General features: G+C 39.0%; 1 protein-coding gene across 3 annotated transcripts in view; it reads left to right on the top strand.

The window, feature by feature from the left end:
* The window catches only part of FHOD3 (formin homology 2 domain containing 3), a 360,289-nt gene that overhangs the window by 194,636 nt on the left and 142,589 nt on the right, over positions 1–23,064 (top strand). For all 3 annotated transcript variants that reach the window (XM_021387316.1, XM_021387312.1, XM_021387314.1), the window contains exon 6: positions 16,434–16,528. In XM_021387316.1, coding sequence (XP_021242991.1) covers positions 16,434–16,528 — 95 coding nt within the window. The remainder of the gene's footprint in view (positions 1–16,433; positions 16,529–23,064) is intronic.

Raw genomic sequence — 23,064 nt, forward strand, 5'->3', positions numbered from 1 at the left:
GGATGTATATCTATAATCATAAACGTGCACAAATAGTAAAACAGGCGTCACCACAAGATGCAGGGAGAAAAAAACACACATTGTTGGGTTGCAAAAATGACCTAGAAGAAGTAATTTACGCTGCTGTAATGAATTCAATCTCCAGCTTGGGATTTTCTAATCTTTTAACTCTCTTCAATTTATTTGCTTATTCAAATCTGTATGCTAATGTGGATGGGTTTGGAAAGTTAAATGGATAACGTTTTCATAATTGGAAGGCAAAATTCTTCTTGCATGGTGTAGCTAACTCCAGAGCATATCTGGTTGCACAAGGAAATGCACAACTGAAAAGGCAGAGAAGGAAAGTGCCTTGGCAGCCCTTCATGCAGAGAATAAAGTATAGCTAGCCTTTGAGTTATTATATCTACTGTGTATTGTTAATGTATATTAGGGGAGGAATGTGTACTGTGCATGCTGTATATGGAAGGCTTGTTAAATGCCAGCAGTCAAGATTTGAGAAAAAATGGGAGGCGAGAGGACAGGTGGTAAATGCAGCTGTATCTGATTCCAGCTTTGTAGCTATGGAAGGCTCTGAGGGCAGGCAGTTCCTGCGTAAGCAGAATGGGAGCCTGGGTAGTCCACCTGGGACTGGCACCTTGCTGTGTCTCTGTTTCTAATTCTACATTCTAACTGTGTGAAATGTTAAAGAAATGCAAGGTGGCTGGTTGAATCTCACAAGTTTAAATGCATCCTTTCCATCCCCTTCCCTTGAATTTCACTTTTTAGTGTTCAGAAGATGGATGGGCATAGAGGATCTGCAACTTTTCCCTGTGGCACTTTTGTAGAAGGTTTTCAAGGGGATGGCAAACACAGCTCAGGTGGAACATTTAGCTCTACAGCTGCTGTTTCCATGAAGCAGCTGCTTTTCACAGAGCATGTGAAGTGCAGGGAAGGGTTTTGCTTGTTTTGTTAGTTGGATCATTTCCTTCAAGCATGTTCTTAAAGCCCTTTGACTAATGAGAAAACTATAAAGTGTTTATTTTGGCAAGACATAAATAAAATATCATGCTGGAAATCATCCCAAAAAAAGGAGACATTCTCAGTGTTCAAGCAAATGTCCTCTCTCACCTTTTGAAAATTTCTATTCAGAGAACAAGTAAAAACTCTTTGTGTCTCCTTCTGCAAGGGGGTGGAAGGAAGGACAGTAAAGCAAAAAGGCATTATGTACATGGCCAACCCTTGGAGAGAAAAAAATCCATAGATTAATTGCTTTCCTAATGCTTCCATTCCTCCAAGTGAGTTTTCCGAGGTGTTACCTTGTTTATGTTGTAAGTTGAAGCAGTTGCCTGAAGCAGGTTACGTGGTGGTGAATGCAGGTGACTGCCTCTGACCTTGTTTGGGAATTCAGGAGGGCTACAGGGAAACTGCATCTTTTCCAGCAACAGCAGCAGCATGGGGCACCTTGTTGCTGCAGTCACTAGGGTTCATTGCAGGCTCAGGGGCTGGTTTCTCCTGCTTCATTTAATAAACACATTGCAAGGAAGAACAGGCACTCCTCTTACGGAAGATTTGGGAGGAAAAGATAGCTGTCTTTCTTGCTAAAAAGCAGCACTGGGAAGAATTAGAAGGTTTTGTGGGGACAGGGCCGTATAGCCTGTACAGTTTGTCTAGAGATTTATGTAGTTTGGATAAGAATTCTGGCTCTGAGCCCTTCTGTATGTCAAACTTGAAATGTGATTAAGATGGGAAAGAATAGACTTCATTTTTTTTAATGCTTGTACCAGCAATGTTGACTCTTTCTCTCACCACTTCGTATTTTATTTCTTTTTGTAAAGTCACTTGAGTTGGATGCAATTTAGGCTACTAATTTATGTAACTAAGAAACTCTCTCAAAAGTCGAAGTACGAAAATTGAGCTCCTGGAGGTTCACACAGAGCAGTATTTTGAAGTCTCAACACATTCTCAGGAAGATATAAAACAGTTTAGTAACATTCATTATGTAATGGTTGTGAAATAATTTTTTGCAGGTTTAAATCAGCCATGTTACTGCAGTGTTGACTTTGTAAAGCTCTTTGAGATTTTCCTATGCAGTAGCAAGCAGCTGTCCTTATTTAATTGATAACTACAGTTTATATTTAATTTTTCTTCTATTTGACCACAAAATGTGAATTACTTGCTTTCAGGCTATTCTGTTTCTATTGCAATTCTTGTGAACATAAATTTGTTTGAATCAAGCAGTGAATCAAAATGAGTATATCTATTGGGAGGCTACAAGAGCAGCAATATGGAGGCCTTTATTGAGAGTTCACAGAGCACTGTGAGGCAGTGAGTGCATTTCAGCAGTGGCAATAGTGGGTCACCTGTCTGGTGCAGATTTTTAGGAGCACAGCATGCAGGCTCTTGTTCATCATTGGTGAAAATGCATGACTAATGGTGGTGACTGTGTTAAAAAATATTGCTTTGTAGCTGAGAATTTGCTCTATCAAACAGTGTTATTGTGCTCTTTGTTGTCATTTCCATGGAAATAGGAGGCATTGCTTTTGGAGCAACCTGTATAGCAGTTTCGTTCCATTAGGTTATGAAGCGATTGTGATACAATCTTTAATTTTATTCACATGCTATTTTTGCCTTAGGCCTTTGCTTTATTTGGTACGTAAGGTCAACATGATTGGACCGCATGGAGGGACCATGCGGTGGAGCAACTGTGCTTGTAGTGACTGGCCTTTGTTTTGCTGCAAAATTATACGGCAAATGATTCCTGAAAATGTAAGGGGAAAAAAGAGGAAAAAGAAAAAAGGGATTTGAATCTCTGACTTAGTACTCCTATGCAGTGAATCCTAGGAAAGTAACTTCAGTTAAATTTTTAAGAAGGTATCATTGTGTTCCCTGTTTGTCATTTCAGAGCTGGCCCTAACGTCATCTGCAGCTGTACTATGGATACTTAAAGTTCTGTTATATCAAAATGTATTCTCAAAAATCAAATAATCTCAAGTGTGAAATCCAAAGCTAGTGGAAACTCTGACTACTTTGCAGAATAGAATAAGACAGGTCTTTTCTACCCATAGGTGTGCTATGCAGAAAATGTATTCGGACTGCTGAAGAACTCAGTATGTTGACCAACATCAGAAAACTCTGCATGAAATGAAATACTCTGTCTTCAGATGCCTGCTCTAAAAAATTCCAAGGACCACATGTTGAGAAAGTACTTTTTACAGAGTATTTTCCAGTTCTAACTTGCAGTGGGGTTGTACAGAAAAGCTCAGAAATAATGTTTCTTTAAATTGATTTTGACGTTGTTAAGCTTGTACACAGAGTAGGCTGAATTAAGTTTTCTACAGGACTCCTAATTCTGTTATTTTAAAATTTGCTTCATTTTTTTTTATGTCTAATGTTCTTCTAACTTAGTTCTAAGTATCCAGAAACTGTTAATTACCCATATAAGATTTGTCTTGATTGTGGTCTAGCTATGGCATCATTGCAATTGTCTTCTACACCGGTTACGCACAGATGGTTTGGGTTCAGTCCACAGTACTTAGTGAAAGAGCCTTGTGTAGAAGTGTCCATGATACTTAAAGGACTGGTTTGAATCTGGAAGTAATTTAGCTCCTTCCATGTGGAGTTTATTTCTCACCAAGCATACTTCAGCAACCTTACTCTAACACAAGGAGCTGTTAAGCTCCTCTGTATCCAAATTGTCTCTTCACTGTCATCTTCAGTGTTAGTGTTACCCAGGGATCCCCGTCCTGGAGGATCCAGCTAATGGAGTGCTGACCGATCATACTGTTAGAGAAACATTATTGCACTCATACAGAGGATCACCAACAGAATGTGGTCACTGGATCATAGCATCAATGCAGTGGAATAAAATCACTCAAAAATGTTTTGGAAATAAATTGGATTCCTCAATGGAATTTCTCATTTAGCTAGATACTGTTAAATAAGAAATTTAGACTGTCACAGTGATAGATCCACCCCTTCCACGTTCATGTTTAGCCAGTGCGTGATTATCTCTCCTCTGCCATCCTGTGTGAAAAGCAGCCACCAGTGTCAGACCTCATGTTTTTGATCAAATGAAACTTAGGCCCCTTAGTATTTTCCTTCTGTTCCGAATATATTTTATCAGCTTTTTAGTACTGTAACAAAGTAAAATGAAGGGCACAGATTCTGTAATTTGCCTCTCCATTGACCATAATTTACGATTTAATACATTGTCATAAACGTTTTTTTTTTTTGCCTGAGAATTTTGAGAAGGAACAAAAGGCTTAATTGATGTGCATTCTGCTTGGATATTAAGCCATCTAAATTCAGTTAGAGAAGAGAAAAGAATTCTGAGCAGGACACTGAAGAAGATTTGGCTACATTTCTCTTGTAGAACTGCTGTTGGAGTTCATTATTCAAAGAAGTTCTCACTTTCACTTTGCTGAGGGGAAAAAAAAAAGAATAGTAGGACCAAAAGAGAATTACAGTTAATTTGGAAGGAGTCTTTGCTTATTATCTAAGTGAGCACCAACCAGCATTTTCAATCAATATTTAGGATAAGTGTGAGCTCTGTACTTTAAAAGGATTTGTAATGATGTCTCATTCTGACACCTCTTTCTCATGGGATGTGCACTTCAAATGCAAGATATGAACTTGTGACTCAAGCACATTCTTTACTATGAGATTTAAAAGGAGACCACATAACCCTAAGTTGCACATAGCAGCCAACATACTTGAAACGGAAAGAATAGAAAGCACATTTAATGAAGTGTTGTATCACTTTGCTTTCTAGTGCTGACTTTGGCTTTGTTTAGGCAGTACTTAAAGAATAGAGTCTTTCATTAATTTGCCCTAACAAGCATAAAATTCAAGAGATGAAAGTGAATTCTTTAACAACATGCACATTACTGCTAGGTGGAGTCTAAGAAATGTTAGAGACAAGCGGAAGAACAATAAATATCTGAAAAGTGCATGTGTATCAGGAATTCAATTTTGATATATATCGTTTTATAATTCCAATGCAGAAATTACTAGAATATGCTCAATATTTTATTTTAAGGTAGCACAGTGAATAAAAAGTTACAAATGTTCTTAAAATTGTTTAATGTTGGAGTGCATCTCTCAGTAGGCAAAGGCACAGAGGTCATGATCTAGTCATCTTTTACTTTCAGGCAGCTTCATTTGAGTTTTTTTGTACTCAGGGCACTATGATGAAGACATTGGGATGCTAAGAAAGTCTTCCTTCCAATTTTTGCTATGGACATGCATCTTTGCTTATGTACTATTTTAATTTAGTTCCTGAACTTAATTGAATTCTTACAAATTCTGGTTTGTACTCTCAATTCAGTACTTCCTAAGCAATGGAGAAAGCTTTTAATTGACTATTCATTAGTGATTTTGGGTGGCTTGGATTCTAGTCAGACAGGAAAAATATGACTTTCTGTCTGCACTGCAGTGACATTTAAATCAGTTGATTTCAAGATGGCAGAAGCATTGAAGAAATATCAAGTTCATATTGTAAACAATTTTGGAAATTTCTTTATACTTTTTTTGCCACTAACATTTCAAGCACTTCTTGAATGTCCCCAAAATTTATTATAATGCTTCTGTATTGTTTGTTCACTTGTTGCATTTCTGTCTATTGAGATGAAGAAAGGAGATCATCCTTAAATCAGAACTTTCTGACTGGTTTAAAACCTTGCATTAAGAAACGTTAAAGGTGATATCTAGTTAAGGAGTTTTGTAGAGTAATGTCTCTTCTTCTACTGTGAAACTTCTTTCACAGTCCTGTATTTTGGGAAAAGAGAGAACACTATTTGACATACATTGTCTCATAAAGAATGTGATAATTAAAACAGCTCCACATAGCATATATGGAGGAATTTGGTTTTTTTGTTTCCAGTGCAACTCTTCCATGGTATTCCCCAAGCAAACTTTACACTATCAGAATTCTTAAGTTTGACTGAAATTTGGAAAGGTATCAAGGTACAAATTTTGACAGAATTCTTATTAACTTTGTTTCCTACAAAATCTTCTGTGATAAGTGATGGGAAACACCAGTGGTAGTAAATACTGTTTCTAGTGGTACTCTTCACTTGTCTTTCTTTTCTTGTTCCTCTGTTCTTCAACAACATAGCACATACTGCTTTTAGCAGTACATGGCTTATTGAGAGAATATCATGGAAGTTGTGTTTTGAAGACTGACTTCTGGTTTTTGATTAGCAGAAATAGCTTTACATGCTCATTGATATAATGATGCATTTGTGTAAGCTTCATTGCCAAAGTTCTAGTTTATGTGTATTTAGCTCCTTTACCATATGCAATACTTTAATCTCAGGATGGTAAATAGCCCCGTGTTTACCTGCTCAGAATAGCATGCTGCAGAATCAGCTGAGCTTAAAAAAAATAATAATTAAAAAAAATAGCTTGCAATCCTGGGAAATACTAGCGCACTCGTGGTAGTAATAACATGACAACAGAGCATCACTGATCAGTGTGCTTTACAAGGACTGTGCTTCTTTTGTTCTTCCTATTATACAATAATGGTGGGCATTCTTGTGTGGTTCCTTTCTGCTTCCCAAGAATCTTACTTTTTGTTTAGGAAAAATGTAAATACTGGGAAATGTGTGTATGTAAGGAGGGGAAGTTTCAAGAGATAAAAGCAAAAAAAGCAGTCAAGGAGAATCCATTGGTTTATTCACTTCAGAATTGACAAGTTTTATGCTGGAAGGTTTACTGTTGTCCTAACTAGAAGTTCTGCTGATGACTGAAAATGTTTGGTATGTGAACACTGTTACTGTATAGTTTGTCTTTTATCTGTTCCTGTTCTACTCCACTTGCTAAACAGTCCAGCTGTGTTACCCATTTTTTAATTTGTGCATAGGGCAGGAAAGTTAAGACAGTCTACTTTTTTGATAATCACTGCAGAAGTATCTGGCTGTAGTTAGTTAAGATCCTACTACAGGAAGTGTCGATCTGCCTGGGGGTAGCAAGGCCCTACCGAGAGATCCAATGGGATGAGGTTCAACAAGACCAAGTGCTGTGTCCTACACTTTGGCCATAACAACCCTAGGCAACGCTACAGGCTTGGGGCAGTGTCTGGAAGACTGTGTAGAGGAAAGGGACCTGGTGGTGTTGGTCGATGCTCGGCTGAGCATAAGCCATCAGTGTGCCCAGGTGGCCAAGAAGGCTAATGGCATCCTGGCTTGTATCAGAAATAGTGTTGCCAGTAGGAGCAGGGAAGTAATTGTCCCTCTGTACTCTGCACTGGTGAGGCCCCACCTCGAGTACTGTGTCCAGTTTTGGGCCCCTCACTGCAAGAAAGACATTGAGGCCCTGGAGCGTGTTCGGAGGAGGGCGACAAAGCTGGTGAGGGGTCTGAAGCACAGGCCTTATGAGGAGCAGCTGAGGAAGCTGGGATTGTTCAGTCTGGAGAAGAGGAGGTGCAGGGGAGACCTTATCACTCTCTATAACTACCTGAAGGGAGGTTGTAGTGAGCTGGGGGTCAGCCTCTTCTCTCTTGTAACTAGTGACAAGATGAGGGGGAATAGCCTCAAGTTGCGCCAGGGGAGATTCAGGCTGGACATTAGGAAATACTTTTCTGAAAGAGTGGTCAGGCGCTGGAATGGGCTGCCTGGGGAGGTGGTTGAGTCACCGTCCCTGGAGGCGTTCAAGAAACATTTAGATATAGTGTTGAGAGACATGGTTTAGTGGGGTTATTGGTGGTAGGTGGATGGTTGGACTGGATGATCTTGTAGGTCTTTTCCAACCTACTTGCAAATGATCAGGGAAAAATAAAACAAGCTTCATATATTCTCAGTTTTCTGTGCTCCAGGTGCAATCAAAATAAGCCATTGTTGCTCAGACCTATTCTTGATTGCATTTTCTTCCAGATCTGCATTTCAGTTCAGTGTGTTTCCATGTACAAATGCGCAGTTCATTCCTGAAGCTCAGCTTCTTGGCATTTAGAGGAGATGCTGGAATTCCAGTCCCGTGTGCTGGGTGTAACTGATAATGATTGATAAAAGACAGCTAGCACCTGCAAAACCTTTCTTTGTGCAGGGTAAACAGGTTTCTGAGGAGTTCAAGACAGGGGAGATGCAGAAAGGGGTTGTTTTTGTTGTTTGTTTTCTCATTCTGCAAAGGTTGGTTTGTGCTTCTCGCTTTGTACCTTCAAAGTCGGGATTAACATTGTTTACACAGGAAGCTTACCTTCATGATGATTAATGGGGAGGGAAAGGCCTTGAAATCAATCATGTCTAACACATTGCCAGACTTAATTGCTCAATCAGCTGCCAAAAAGACTGGCTAAGGTAATTTTCTTTGCATCTTGCCTACTGAAATATGTTAATTAGAGTTGTTGCTTGTTTAACTATTACACACGTTAATTGGAAGTCTAGTTTGTTTTCCCTGGCTTAGCCCTAATATAAAGACAACTATTCTGGTGTCTTGCTCAGTTTAGTTATGATTTCTTGGCTATGGATTAATTTTCAATTTAAATAAAGTTTACTTCCATTAAATATTATGAGAGGAAGAGTAAAGACATGATGGGAGGGAGTAAAGAAGATAGCACCAAACTTCAGTGGTGCACATCAAAAGGGGGAGGGGTATCTGGCACTGGCTGAAATACAGGACATTCAGTTTAAATTTAATCTAAAAAAGTTTAAAATCTAATTAATAACAATTAAAAATTGCTGTGAAGGTGACTGAGCAGTGATACAGTCTGTCCAGAGAGGCTGTGCAGTTTCCAGCATTCAACCCAGTCCTGAACAACCTGCTCCAGCTGTGCCTGATTTGAGCAGAGGCTGACCTGGACAATCTCCAGAGGTGCCATCCCAGTCTGTGAAGCTCTGATTTAGTTTTACAGCTGCTATAAAGCACTCAGATGCCCAAGCACGATAATTCCATTGCAAAAGTTTAAAGATGAGTCTTCTCAGAACTGTACAGATATGTGAACTGTTTTATTGGAAATGAGGAGAGACACCTAATCCTTAAAAACAGAACTTAATTTCTGCCCTTTTTCTGCAGCAAGAAGGCATAGCTCAGACTTGGGTACATAAGCCAGTTGGAGTTGATGCTGTAGTATTTAAACAAATTGTGTCCTGCATTTACGGAATTTCTCCCCTCACAAGAAAATCTCAGTGAATCTCAGCAATCACTTTCTGCTCCTCAATAAATGAAGCTCTGTCAGCACATGTGGAAGTCTCATCAGAAAATATTTTTAAAATTCCAAAAGTCTCAATTCTTAAGAAAAATATGTAACTTCATTCATATATTGGAAGAACATTAGTGTTTCAGCCTACATCAATTCAGGGTTACCACACATTCTCTTTTTCCAGTGGAGTTTTCCGTCATGAAGTGCCATGGAAGACTGATCCTCTTTTAATGATCATTTAGTCAACCTTTTTTTTCTTCTTTTTCTATACTTACCAATGCCTCATTGTATGCACTATTCATACTCATGCTCTGAAGGCAATAGCTCCCCTGGATGCAGAAAAGATATATGAGCTGCAGAGAAATCAAGGATATAAAAAAAAGTCAATTTAAAAGTATTTCTATAGGGTTTATCAGCAGGAGTCTGTATCCATTTATAAAGTTCCATCAGATTTGTCTATAAAGTTTTTTTCTGAAAATCTTGGAAATACAAGTAATTATTTTTCAATCTGTTAAAAAAAAAAGTTATTACAAGTTCTTGGTGTCTGCATCAGATCAATGAAAAATGTGACCATTTTAGTTAGCCATGCATGTAAACTTCAGCCTGTGGTTGAAATCACATGCATCACAGAGCTGAGGATTTTATATCCCAGTTAGAAATTGTTAGAAAAGTTATTTGAGTATTTCATACTTCTGTGCTTGCAGTCAGCTTGTAAAGCAGTGCTCTAATGCTCGAGTAGACTTTCTCTTTTAATAATGTTTCTTTGTTGCATATTTATTTTTAATTGTGAAATGTACCCAAATGTGTATTGATAAGTGTTATTAATCTTGTAAAACATGTTGGAATATGTTGCTTGCAATATAAAATAAGAATTAAGACAACTATGATCAACCAGTTGAAGTTTTTATAATGCATGTGCCTAAGTCAGATTTCAGTTCAAATAAGAAGTCATTCAGCTGGTTAACTGCAAATGGAGTCAACTCAGAGTGTATCCTTTCCTTGCATTCGTATCAAATGAATTGCAAGAAATATCACAAAGGAAAAACTGGAGCAGGTGTAATTCTGGTGTGGTCGCTTGGCATCACTCTGGCTGGTGTACTGCCACGGGTGTTGCACATGAAGTAAAGGACCAGCTTTTTCTGAAATAGTTGAGCTTATTAAAGCTGACTCCTTTGAACTTACTAGGTGCTGTTTTTTAAAAGAGGAAACTTGAGAGAAGAGTGGTGGAAGCCTAAAGAGGAGAAAACTGTGAGGGCTTTCTGAGGTCCTGGAATGCCACTGTGTTTTCTATGTCCTGGGGAAGACCTGTGCTTCTCTTTGTTCAGCCTGGAGAAGAGAAGGCTGTGAGGTGACCTCATTGCAGCCTTCCACTGCCTAAAGGGAGCCTACAAACAGGAGGGGATTCAACTCTTTACAAGGGTAGATAATGGCAGGACAAGGGTAAATGGTTTCAAGTTGGAGGAGGGAAGATTTAGGTTGGATATCAGAGAGGAGTTCTTTACTATGAAAGCGGTGAGGTGATGGAACAGGCTGCCCAGAGAGGTTATGGATGCCCCGTCCCTGGAGGTGTTCAAGACCAGGCTGGATGGGGCCCTGGGCAGCCTGATCTAGTATTAGATATGGAGGTTGGCGGCCCAGCCTGTGTCAAGGGTGTTGGAGCTTGATGATTCTTGAGGTCCCTTCCAACCCAAGCCATTCTCAGATTCTGTGATTCTCTGTGATTCTGTGATCTCCTTCGTAGATTATTTCTGAGAGTTCTTAGAGCGCACATGATCATAAATGTCATCAGTGGCTCACCAAAATTAAGGTTATTGTTAAGATGAGCAATTAGGTAGAATGGAATAACAACAACACACAGTGAAGGTCTTTCTGTTGTGCCAGGAGCATCAAGCTCCCTCGGTATTTTCCTGTGGGCTTTTGTGGGTGATGGAAACTATTGTTGGCCTGTGCCACTTAGGAGCTTATAGTTAAGCATGGAGCTTTAATGGCCTGACTGAAATAATAATTGTCAAAGCACACATGTGCCATTTCTCTAGAATTAAATTAATACGTGCTGGGCAATGAGTGGATTGAAAGCAGTCGTGTAGATAAGGACGTGAGAGTTCTGGTGGACAAAATCCTAAATGTAAGCTGGGAATGTATGCTTGCACATTGGTGAAAGCCGATCATATCCTGGTCTGCACCAGAAGAAGCATGGCCAGCAGGGTGAGGGATGTGATTGTCTCCCTCTACTTCACTGTCCTGAGGCCCCATCTGAAGTACTGGGTGCAGGCCTGGGGCCCCCAACACAAGAAGGACATGGACCTGTTGGAGTGGGTCCAAAGGAAGCCACAAGGATGATTAAAGGGCTGGAACACCTCTCCTTCAAAGAAAGGTTGAGGGAGCTAGGCTTGTTTGGCTTGGAGAAGAGAAGGCTCCAGAGAAACCTTATAGTAGCCTTCCAGTGCAGGAGGGAGAGTCTTTATCAGGGAGTGTACTGATAGGATAAGGGGAAACAGTTAAAACTAAAAGAAGGGAGATGTAGATGAGATGTTAGGAGAAAATTTTTTACTCAGAGAGTGGTGAGGCACTGGCACAAACTGCTAGAGTTGTGGATGGCCCTTCCCTGGAAGGGCTCAGTGCCATGTTGGATGGGGCTTTGGGCAACCTCATCTAGTGGGAGGTGACCCTGCCCATGGCAGAGGGGGTGGAACCAGATGATCTCTAAAGGTCCTTCCAACTAAGACCAGTCTATCATCCTAAGACTAAAAGCTAGACTTCAAGAAGTGTCACCTAGCATAAAAATTCTCATTTACAGTAGCAATGCTCTGCATCTACGTATAGAATTATCTTTGCATTTTCAGCTTACAACTTTATTTCTGTGGTGAAACAGTTCAATTCTTAGTCTAGTATGGGTTAATATGAGAGTCTTGTGAGCTAATTTTTTAGCATGTTTCAGTATGATGTCTATGATAATGAAAAGAGCAAATGAGCAGGGGCTAAAAGAAGGGATTAGACGAGGAGGGATTTAAAGAAACTTTGATATGAAACAAAATGTTCTTGCATTTGTAGCCAAGAATAAAAATGTTTTTAACTTCCTGGATAACACTGCGATATCTTTAACAAGGGTAAAAAAAAACGGGAATAGGTATATGAACAACAGATTTTGCACTGGAGCTGAAACTAAGCATACCAGTAGTAACAAAGCAAAAGAAACATTTTCAAAACTTAAACTGGTTCCAGGCTTGTGGAGTGAGTGTGAGTCACAAAGTTTGGTATAGTGCTTTTTCATAAGATGGATTTCAGAAGCACTGGAAAGGTCATCAGTTTTATCCCATGTCAGCTCTTACAAACATGGATCTGTGCTGCACTTGTGTTAATTTTCAATTAGCTGCATGGGTCCAAAGTTGTAATTAATAATGTTTTCTCATCACCATCAGTAGACTTCAGTGAACTGTGGCATGCTACCCTTGGATATAAGGTACAGAGTGCAAGTGCTGATGATTGTTGTTAAATAGCTCACAGTATACACCACAAATGCTGATGATGAGGTGCCTGCTGAATTTTGGCCAGGAATCTTCCCTGGGAGCTGAAACTAGCAGAGGCAGGATTTGGCATTGGCTCACTTCACTGTATATGTTTGCTTATTCTAATTTAAGCAAAAGATGCACCACTACATAACTCTTGACATGATGAATGGCATTTTGTCTCTTCAAAAACTGAAAGGAAAGAGTGCTTCTGCTCATTCAGTGCTGGTGGTAAAATATGAAGCAGAGAAGGTTAGAGAAGCAGATGTGTGGGCAGGAAAGAACTTGATGCTCTGGATGAGAAAAATCTACTTAGTGGTACTGATTGTGATAATGTTTTGTGCTAGAGTTTTTCCCCATTGGTCCTGTTAACTTCATACAGGATCCCAAGAGAGTATCAGTGCCAATACTGGCAAGTTTTTAGAGGCCTTCTTAAACCTCTTATTTCACAGAAATCTATGAAGTTTCTGGCTGATCTATCCATTACTAGCTAAGCCTTTACTAAGAAATGTAGCAATTTTCTATAGCTACTTGAAAATAGCTATGGGTAAAGTCACAAACTACTTTTACATTAGATTAAAGGTTTGACGAGGGTAGTGGGAACAAAGAAATTCCAAATTGAGTCTGCTCCATATTTAAACACCCCTCTTCCAGCCCCCTATTGCACAATAGCAAACTTTTCTCATGCAAGCATGTTGTTGATATACTTCCAAAAAGAATTCCAGTTAGCTGAGAGGTGGGATTAAATGGATTAAATCACCTCCTTGATTTTCAGTGAAATGAAGTTTGATTGAAGGCATGTAGGAGTGCAGACTTAGAAGATAGCAGACTAGATTGTCCTTCTGAATAACCTCAGATTGCCTTGCAAATTAGCTTGCCTTTTCTGGATGAGGACGTGTGTGTTGCCATGCCTGTGCAAGCAGACATGCATGTGGGGAGAAATGTGTACATGGAGCATGCACTGTAGCCACAGGTATCATAGTGATCTATCTATAGCTGTAGGCTGAGATGTAGGCTAATAGTTGCACAGTAAGGCTGCAGGGAATATCAAATGGTGGCCAGTCTGCCCTCTGTGTCCATGTAGTACAAAGCTGGTGTGCCCTGCTCTGTCAGACCCAAGCCCCAGGGGAGCCTTCAGCCTGTCAGCTGGGCATACACACTAGTTTTTTTGTTTCTTTTCCTTCTACCTCTGTACTGTGTGGTTTCCAAATGCTAATTCTGCTTGTCAGCACAGACAGTTGACATCACATGAAAAGAAAAACCAACTATGTTTCCTTTTTTTTAAAAAAAAACTCTTTTCATGGAATTCTTTTCCTTCTCTAAGAATTTATCAGGCATGAATTTTGTATAGTACTTAGATATTTCTTAACTTACTCTTTCTTCTAATGAAAGCCAATTTCCCCTCAGCCCTGCCTATCTTGTCTATTTTTCTGACCCCTAACAATTTGAAGCTCAGTTCCAAGGATGTCAGCAGCTGATAACTGGACGTGTGGCAGATAACTGCTGGAGCCATACCTTTTCTGTGGACAATGTGACTCTGTAGCAAATGTATCTCCTGTCTCTAGCCATTTCATGGCATTCTTTCTAATTCTTTCTCCTCTGTAGCTTATTGACAACTAGTTCAAGTGGCAGCAGGAGTGGTTTTTATCATGTGTTACTAACTTTTTACCTATAGCCAAAAGACCCATTCTGTTGCTGGAAAAATATAGATATCACCATGTACGTGGGATAGCACTGGGATAGCATCTATGACAAAAAGTATTTATTTACTTTTTTTGATGTTGAGGAGGAAATGGCAGAGAATGGGCAAGATTAGTAGTAGATTAAACCTGTCAGGGATCCCGTAAGCATTTTTGTGGCTTCTTTTTAAGGTCTACTGATTTGTCTTAGCCTATGGCTATAAAGAGTCACATCTAAGAGCTGAAGAATAATGTATCCCATGTCTCACTTAAGCATCCAGTCTAAGTATAAGAAGTAATTTTGTGCTGTGTACATGCTTTGCCTTTAAAAGCAAATTTCTTGCTGCCTTTGATTTCTATATTAATTTGGAAAGCATGTCCCAAGTGTAAGATTTGTATCACATTTGTTTCAAATTCAGATTCAATCCGTTTACCCCCCAACAAAGAATTTATACCAAAGGAAAAAAAAAAAGTGGTTTGGTAGCCTTATCATGGCTGGATCTCATCCTGATCAAGGGCCAAATCTTTTTGGTACTGAAAGGAAGTAAAACCAAGAATTAAGAACTTTCTCTGATTACTGATGGGGATAGCAGTGTTCTCTTTCTTAGACCTGCAAGGAAATGCTACAAAGAAAGCATTTATTCAGTCAGTGTAATTCTTATCTCTTTTTTTCTGACTGCCTTGCATCTTTTATTTTACCTTAACACTTGGGCTTGTGTCCCTCCCACTTAATTTTATTCACTCGAGACATGTCTTAAAAGCTTGGTGAATTATTACTTCCTGTGTAGCAGCAGAGAGAAACAGCACATCTTAAGGGCACAGCAGCTGCCTAAGATTATCTCCTTTACACAGTGCTCTTGCTCTCCTTTTCTCTGTCTACATAACTGTATAAGGCCAAGTTTTGCTTCTAGCTCAGTATAATAGATTAGATAAGGAATGTAAGTACCCAATATCTATTTTTTTAATGTAAGTACGCCAACTAGGGCAGAGAAGAAAGGAGGAGACAAATTTAAAATGAAAGTTAGCTGCTCAGCTACTTAAATTGCTCACTAACTTGCATTTCTTTGAAAACCTCCCCTATGGTTGAAAACCTCCCCCCAGTGCTGCATAGTTCACAACCTATTTAAAAGTCAACAAATGTTCAGAATGTGTTTGGAAGATTACTAATGTTGTAATTTTCCTCACTCTGTGTTTATTTTTTCATTTTCCCCCCCATAAAGTGGTGTAGAAGGGGCTTGTCAGGTTGTATCTTATAAAATTGAGTTGTTATGCCAAGAGGCTGTGCTGAAAGGTGTTGCATCAGTGATTTCTTTTTCATCCCACTGTGCTTTGATCTCCTGCTATAAAGCAGAAGATCTAAAAGTGGAAATTTTTGAAGATGGTAGATTAATTTTGGTAATCCACTTTTCATAATCCTTATGAAAAACATATATTCTTATCAGTCTAAAAAGTTTTAGTGACTGTTGTCTCTAGAAAGCCTTATATTATCAGGATTACCAATTATGGAATTATTGTTACAAAATATTTTGCTAGCATGTTTTGAAATGTTGCAAAAACTTTAGAAAGAATGGATAAAGATGATCATTGTTGGCCTTGCTTTGTTGTATTTTCTCACTAAAATGTAAAACTGCAAAGGTGAATATTCATTGTCCTTTTTTAAGTTAATTACCCTGCTTTAATTTCAGATTAGTGAAATTAACTGAAATAGTCAACTTAATCCAAGTGTACTGATCCCAAACATTATATGGTGCTGAAACAAGTGGTAAAAGTTTTGGCTCATGACATCTAGCCTGTTATATGTAATGGGTCAATTGCAGCAGCAAGCAGCATATATACTGAATACTATTTGCAGAATTTGAGGCAATAAAACATAATGTCTTTTAGAAAGAAACAAGTATCCATACTTGCCACTGCACGAAATTCACACTTATTTCATTTAGATGATGTCAGAAAAGTTACTACAGTTGCCCAAGATCTCATTTAGAAGAATCCTACCCATTATATCTTCTGTTAGTTGAGCTCTCCCTGTCTCTGGAAAACAGTGCTTACAGTAAATTGTCAGCAATGCTTAGGGTTGTAATGAGTGTGTATGTATATATGTCTGATTAATTTTTTTTTTTCATTTCTTTACAATAGCCTTGGGCCAGATTATGCTCTATGTTGATGGCATGAATGGAGTAATAAATCATAATGAAACCATCCAATGGCTGTACACGCTTATTGGGTCAAAGGTAAGACACTCACCAAAATTCTTGTTTTATATGTTTTTGGATGTTTTTTAAATGCATTTTATTTGTATTATGTATGTGTTAGTGTTTTAACAGACTGCGTGTTGGGTTCTAAATGTGCATATAACTCACTGCCTAGAAAACAGGGCACACTGGGCTGTTATTTCTATTCCATCCTTTTCCTACTCTTTTACGCTGTTGGTACATACTCTGGTTATGAAAGCAAAGGCACTAGGATCAAAGAATATCCCAGGTTGGAAGGCGCTCACACGAATCATCGAGTCCAGCTCCTAGCTCCACACAGGACCACCCGAACATCAAACCCTATGTCTGGGAACATTGTCAGAATGCTCCTTGAACTCTGGTAGCTTAGGGCCTTGACCGCTGCCCTGGGCAGCCTGTTCCATGCCCACCACCATCTGGTGAAGAACCTGTTCCTAACCCCCACCTGACTCTCCCCAGCACAGCCACATGCCATTCCCTCAGGCCCTATTGCTGTCCCTAGAGAGCAGAGCTCAGCGCTACCCCTCTGCTCCCTGTGAGGAGCTGCAGCTGCCATGAGGCCTCCACTCCGCTCCAGGCTGAACTAGAGATGCCTTCATTACTATCTGTATGCTACCATTGCAGTTGACCATGGAGAATATTTTTTTTTTGCAGTTGCAGTTAACAAGATATATGTTGAATCACTTTTGGGGTGTTTTCTTCCCCCCTTTCCATTCTGTGAATGCAAATCCTTTTCTACAGTTTAACTGTTGCACACTGCTTTACTTTGCTGAGCACTGGGGAAGGCAAATTCAGAGTGGCTTCCTTCTTGTGCCTAAAGAGCCCTAGAAGACAAAATCTGGACCCCACCTACCAAAGATTTTTTATTGGTCCTTACATATGAGGAGACAACAATTAAAGCTCTACACAAGAGTCTGTGCCACTTGTGTGGTTTACGTAGTGCACAATCCGCTTTTAAGGCTATCGGTTTTGGAAGTTGAAAAGGAAACAGAACAAAAATTCTGCTTACACTCCCTCCTGAATTGTTACAGAATAGGTAAAGCCACAAATCTGCAATCTCTTGGCTCTCCATCTTTAGTTGAAGTTTGTGAAATTTCACAGGAACTGCTACTGCCATTTAGACCTGCTTGGGACAGATCTGAATGACACAATAACTGGAACGAGGTACTTTAGATATTCTTAACAACTTGAAATATGCCATAATTGGTGGAGTTGAGTCCATCGTTAGAATTATTAAGAAATTTCCAGGAATTTTTCCTCAAGTGGCTGAGTCAGAGAAGGTTGCTATTTGGATTCTGTAGCGACATAGAGACGCTGCTGCTTTTCCCCTTTCTCTCTTAAAAATAGCTTTCATAACAGAAAGAAAAAAAAAGAAAGGCCCTGAGTCTCGTGGGCTCCTTTTAACCACTATAATTTTTTTTCTACAATATGCAAATTTCCCTGCTTCAGAAGATGAGCAAGCCAAAGAATAGATACTAAAGCATTAAAAAGAATTGATTTATCTTGAGTTGACTCCTACTACAGGTAAATATGTAAAAGAAAGATAGTAATTGTGGTTATCAACCATCAGGCTTATTGGACATGATTAATGAGCGGTTCATATTTGGGAGAAGATGAGAAAATTTTTCCCACATAAAGTGTTCCACTGTTGGCTGGATGCTACGCTGGGCAGTTTGCCCTCTCAAAGCAGAGAATGTTAGCCACAGTTGGAAAAACAGTGCCAGAAGAGAGAGAAATGGATTGCTTGCTGTGGATCCTCCTTTTCTATGGGACAGATGAAAGAAACAAGCAAAGAAAAGAAAAAGAAATGTCTGTGGTATCCACAGTTATTATAATTCTCTAATGAACCTAGTGGAGGAGAAACAACTGTATTTCTACCTGCAGTATAAATTCTGGCTAAATTTTCTTGACCAGAGTACTTTAACTCTCCAGTCCTTAAACTCCTTTCTTCCTCCCCCATGGTCAGCCCAAATGATTTTCTCCATATCCTGGCTCAGTGCCTGCAGCTAAGGAATGCAGGCAGTGTGCTTTGAATAGTTTGGTTTCAGGTAGCATCAAAGTTGATTTTTCATTATTATTTGACTGTCTTGGAAAAGATCTAAGTCCATGTCTGTGTGCCAGAAGCTAATCGAAGGTATGACAGGCTTACTATCACAATGTTGTGTGATAGCTGTTTTATGCTCTTTAAGATGTTTTTGGCTTTCTGCGAACAGCAAATCCATGGAATGTGCAACATACCTACAGCCGGATCTGCAGTCCTGCTGTCCTGGTTCCTTCTCTGCAGAAAAGGATGGGAAACATTTTTTAACACTGCCGAACAAAAAGGAATAGTAAAATTGCTGATTAAGTATCAGGACAAATCCCCTTAAGAGGAAACAGAAGGCATGCAGTCATTCAGCTGCCACAGCTGTGGCTGGACACATTGCTTCTTGCCGTCTCAAAAACTGTCGAGGTTTAATAAACTCAGCAGTGGAGATGGTTGAATCTTTTCCATTGCAGATTTTTTTCTGTCAAATTCTGTAATGGCTTTGACCCTTTGCTGTTATTTGCCCTTCTGAATTTGTATAAGGCTACTGGCTTTGTCTCCCATGCTCACTTGGAGTACAAGGTGTTTGCATGAGCTTTTCCACTGCAAGGACACGTGTTCAGCAAAGGACCTTAGGGTTTGTCATGCTCAGCACTGTGACTGCCATAATTTTGGCACCTAGTGATTCTTCTGTTCAGGGATAGGGAAAGAGAGAGGACTAAAAACTTGAAATTAGTGAGAAAGAATGAGTATAAGCAATTAACTGAAAGCTTGTCTAGATTGTCACCATACTATTAATAGTTCCATTGCAGTTTTACAGTAGTTTCTTATGTAGTTGGATTATTTGAAGGTGCTGGTGATATTGACACTGTTGTTTAAGCTTTTGGTGAGGCAGTTAAAATTCCAGTGGCATGACTGCATTAGTGCTGCTGCCCTTACACTGGGTAAGAGGCATCCGATTGAGGAACTGAAAAAAGGAAAGAAAGTTATTCTTAGATTACTCATTTGCTAGTGGAGAAAGAGCCTCCTGTTTCAATTTGGCATTATGCAGGCATTAGACTGGAAATTTTAAGTTACCAGTGCCTTTCTTTTGCCACACTATTTAAAGAGAGAAACATTATCAGCAAATCCCAGACTCTCAGGGCCTCTGCAGTCCTTTATAAGACACCTGCATCCATGTATGACCAAGCCATTGGACTTTCATAGCCATTCTGTGCACTGCTTTCCAGTCATCAGTGGCTAATAGATCAGTGGTGTGTCACATCTACGGTGTAATCCCACTTTAAATATATATATATGTATATATATCTACTATTTCATCATTATTTATGTAGGCATCAGTTCATCAGTCTTTCCCCATTTAACAAAGCATTCAACTATGTGCTTAATTATAGGCGTATGGTTACACTCTGTTTGCACCCGGGGAACTTCAATACATAACTGAAGTCAGAAATGTACAGCTTTACTACTACAAAAGAGGACTGTAACAGAACCAAGTTGCTGATCGTCTTAAATAAGTTAGAAGTTATGTATAAGGGAAGAATCTATGTCAACAAAGTTTACACTCAGCATTCATTGGTAGCATGGAACATTCATGAAAGATAGTACACTTTAAAAACAAAAACAGAAGCGCAAACATTGGCTCAATGAATGTTAGTTAGCAGTGCTTTCAAAATTGCTCCTTTTTTTATTTTTTTAAGTGATCTTGAAGGATCTTGCCTTAACTGACCACATGCTGTAACACAAATTAAACCTAGATTAAACCTCACAACATTTGAGAAATGTTATTTTACCAGTTCCTTGTTTTTTTCTGCTGGCTGTACACTGCAGCTGCTGCTGAAATTAGAATTAAATTTTTGTGTCAAGTTGCAAGTCACATTTAGCCTAGTTTTAAAGGGACCTGAGGCTTTTGTTCATGCTGGCACTTCAGAGCCTGTGGAGGTCTCTGGTGGATCACCTGCTGATAGAGAGTCTCAGTTTGATGGTGATGGCCAGGGCTATTGGAAAATTTCTTTTACCTAACACAAGGAATGCCAGGTTAAAGATGTGTAAGTGCTAAGCTGTATTAAGCCCTTGTAATGTGTATTTCATCTGTTAGCATATATGAGGTAATATATATTACCTTTCATATGCATTGGTATTCACCCTGAACTGTTAATAGAAAGCATACAGTGCTGTATCATTGCCTTTCCTTCGCCAGTACTAGTTACCGAGTGTTTACAAAAAGTACATTTCTGAACAAAACATCTTGGAGAAAACCCAACCATTTATATCATCCACTAGGGGAAGCAGAAGTTCCTTTGAATCCCAAACCTGAAAGCTTTTGCCACTTCACATTAATCTTCAAATGTAAAAGACATTAAGCATTCAAAAACTTGAGTCTGGTTTCACCTTTTTTATTCCTCCACATTTTTGACTGCTACTGATAATGATTATTTTTTTCCCATTTGATGATCCAGGCTGTTCTAATTTTCCCCCAGGGGAGCTAAAGCCCCTTTTTGGCATTATTTTCTGTGGAAAGTAATCCATTTTCAAAGTGATGCTGGGTAACTTCAGAAGACTGGGAGGAATGCTAGGCCTAGGCTGACACAACAAGGTTGATTAAAGATTCCTATCTCACATCTTGTTCTAATTTTTACTTTTTTTTATTTTTATGCTTTACTTCTGTCTGGGTCCTACATTGCAAGGTTAAATATGAATTTTAACTGGCAAGTTATTCCTGTGCCTTGTTTCAGTCTTTTGCTTCCCTTTCTATTGAAGTACTGACCTTCAGAATATTTTAAATATAATCCAATCCAAAAGCAGAAGAGTGATTACAAAGCAGAAGAAAGGAAAAAAATACAGTGCTCAAACAGGACATAGCTGTAGTGAATTTGTTGATTTCAGAATAAAATTTCTGTTTTCAGAAGAAAAATTCAGAGGACCTTTTTACAGTGAGGTTACAGTGACATGCTGAAACATCTGTATGATGGGTCAGTCATTTCATGAGAATTTTCAGAGAAATAACATTCTTAGTTACACAGAATACTAAACCTAATTTTGCAAGTGAGTAATTTAAGGTATGTAGAGGCAAATAGTTTAAGCACTTGATGAAATCAGTGTGCTTCACAAGCCTTTTACACATGCACTCAACTCAAGCTGTAAGAATGGCAGAGAATATTTGTAGAGCTTGAACAAAGTCTTTTCCTCAGAAAGTTTCTCACTAAATCCTATACCAAAGGATGTTATATTGGATCTACAAATCTACACTGTAAAGTGATTTATAGATATGGAGAAAGTTAGAATTCAAAGAGAATTAAAAAATCTGAATGAGACTGAGTGTACTAGCTTGAGTAGCACAGAAAAGCCAGATGTTAATTTAACTCACCTCAAGAGAGAGACTGAATGGTTTAATCTCTTGATGAGTTTCTTGGAAATGTGTTGTATTTGCATTTCTTGAATTTTTCTGATTATATATATATTTAAGTCATTGTGTATGCATGACCTGTTCTGAGTTAACATTGCCTGGAGGATGAAATGGAATATGTGTAAGGATATGCCAGATTTTTGAGCAGAAGGTAGTGCTGCATGATTTTCTTGGGCTTCATTCTTAATGTGTATGAATGTGACCTAGAAAAGCTGGCCTGCTAGAAAAATTAAGCATGCAGGAGAAAATGCACAATTCATATACTGACTTTGATTAATTTCATGCGCTGTCATCTTCTCAATCTGCTGCCTTTATGGTTAATTAACTCATTTGCAGCCTCTGACAAGTGAGGCTTCATATACAGCTAGTTTACAAGCAGAACAAATTGTGATGTTTCTCCAGTAAACCTGTATTTTTGTTCTTTTTTTGCGCCTACTCCAGGCAGACAAGTCCATTAGGTTTTATTGTTTTGGGTACTCAGGCCATTTTCCTTCCTAGAAATGAAGGCTTTCCCTTAAAGTCAGTGTGATCTCCCTCATGTACTGTCCTACACTCAAGACGCTGAGATGCAGTGAAGAGGTACAGATGCTTTGAGTTCAGTGAAACCGTGAACATCCATGTCTGCTTAGGAGCTGCTGCTTACATTTAATCTGATGTGCATTTAGCCATTGAAGTATTGTCATGAAAATGGTTGTGTGAGGGAGAAACAAAATCCTGGATTTATAAGAAATTAACTTTCCTATTTCCAGCCTTTGGAAGGCCCGAGCCAAATCTTAGCAGACCAGTGGAAAGCTTCCCTCAGTCTTTCACTCAGAATCTGAAAGTGCGCTGTTGCATGAACATAGTTTGTTTTGAATTGTATTTAATTAGTGCTTTGAAGATAGGGATCAAGATGTTGCAATAAACTTGGATTAGGATAAGCCAGCAAGTGCAGACTACATGATGTACTTACTGTGGTCTGTCCAACTTAGCCGGCAGACTACTTCAAGTCCTCTATTTTTTTACAAACTTGTCATGGTTTTATGATTTTCGGTTATTGGTATTCCACATCATAACATCATGTAGTGGATGTACCTAGTTCTCAGAAGAGAAGGACTACTACAG

This window comes from Numida meleagris, chromosome 2, assembly GCF_002078875.1.
Source record: "Numida meleagris isolate 19003 breed g44 Domestic line chromosome 2, NumMel1.0, whole genome shotgun sequence".
In the NCBI taxonomy this organism is placed as follows: domain Eukaryota; kingdom Metazoa; phylum Chordata; class Aves; order Galliformes; family Numididae; genus Numida; species Numida meleagris.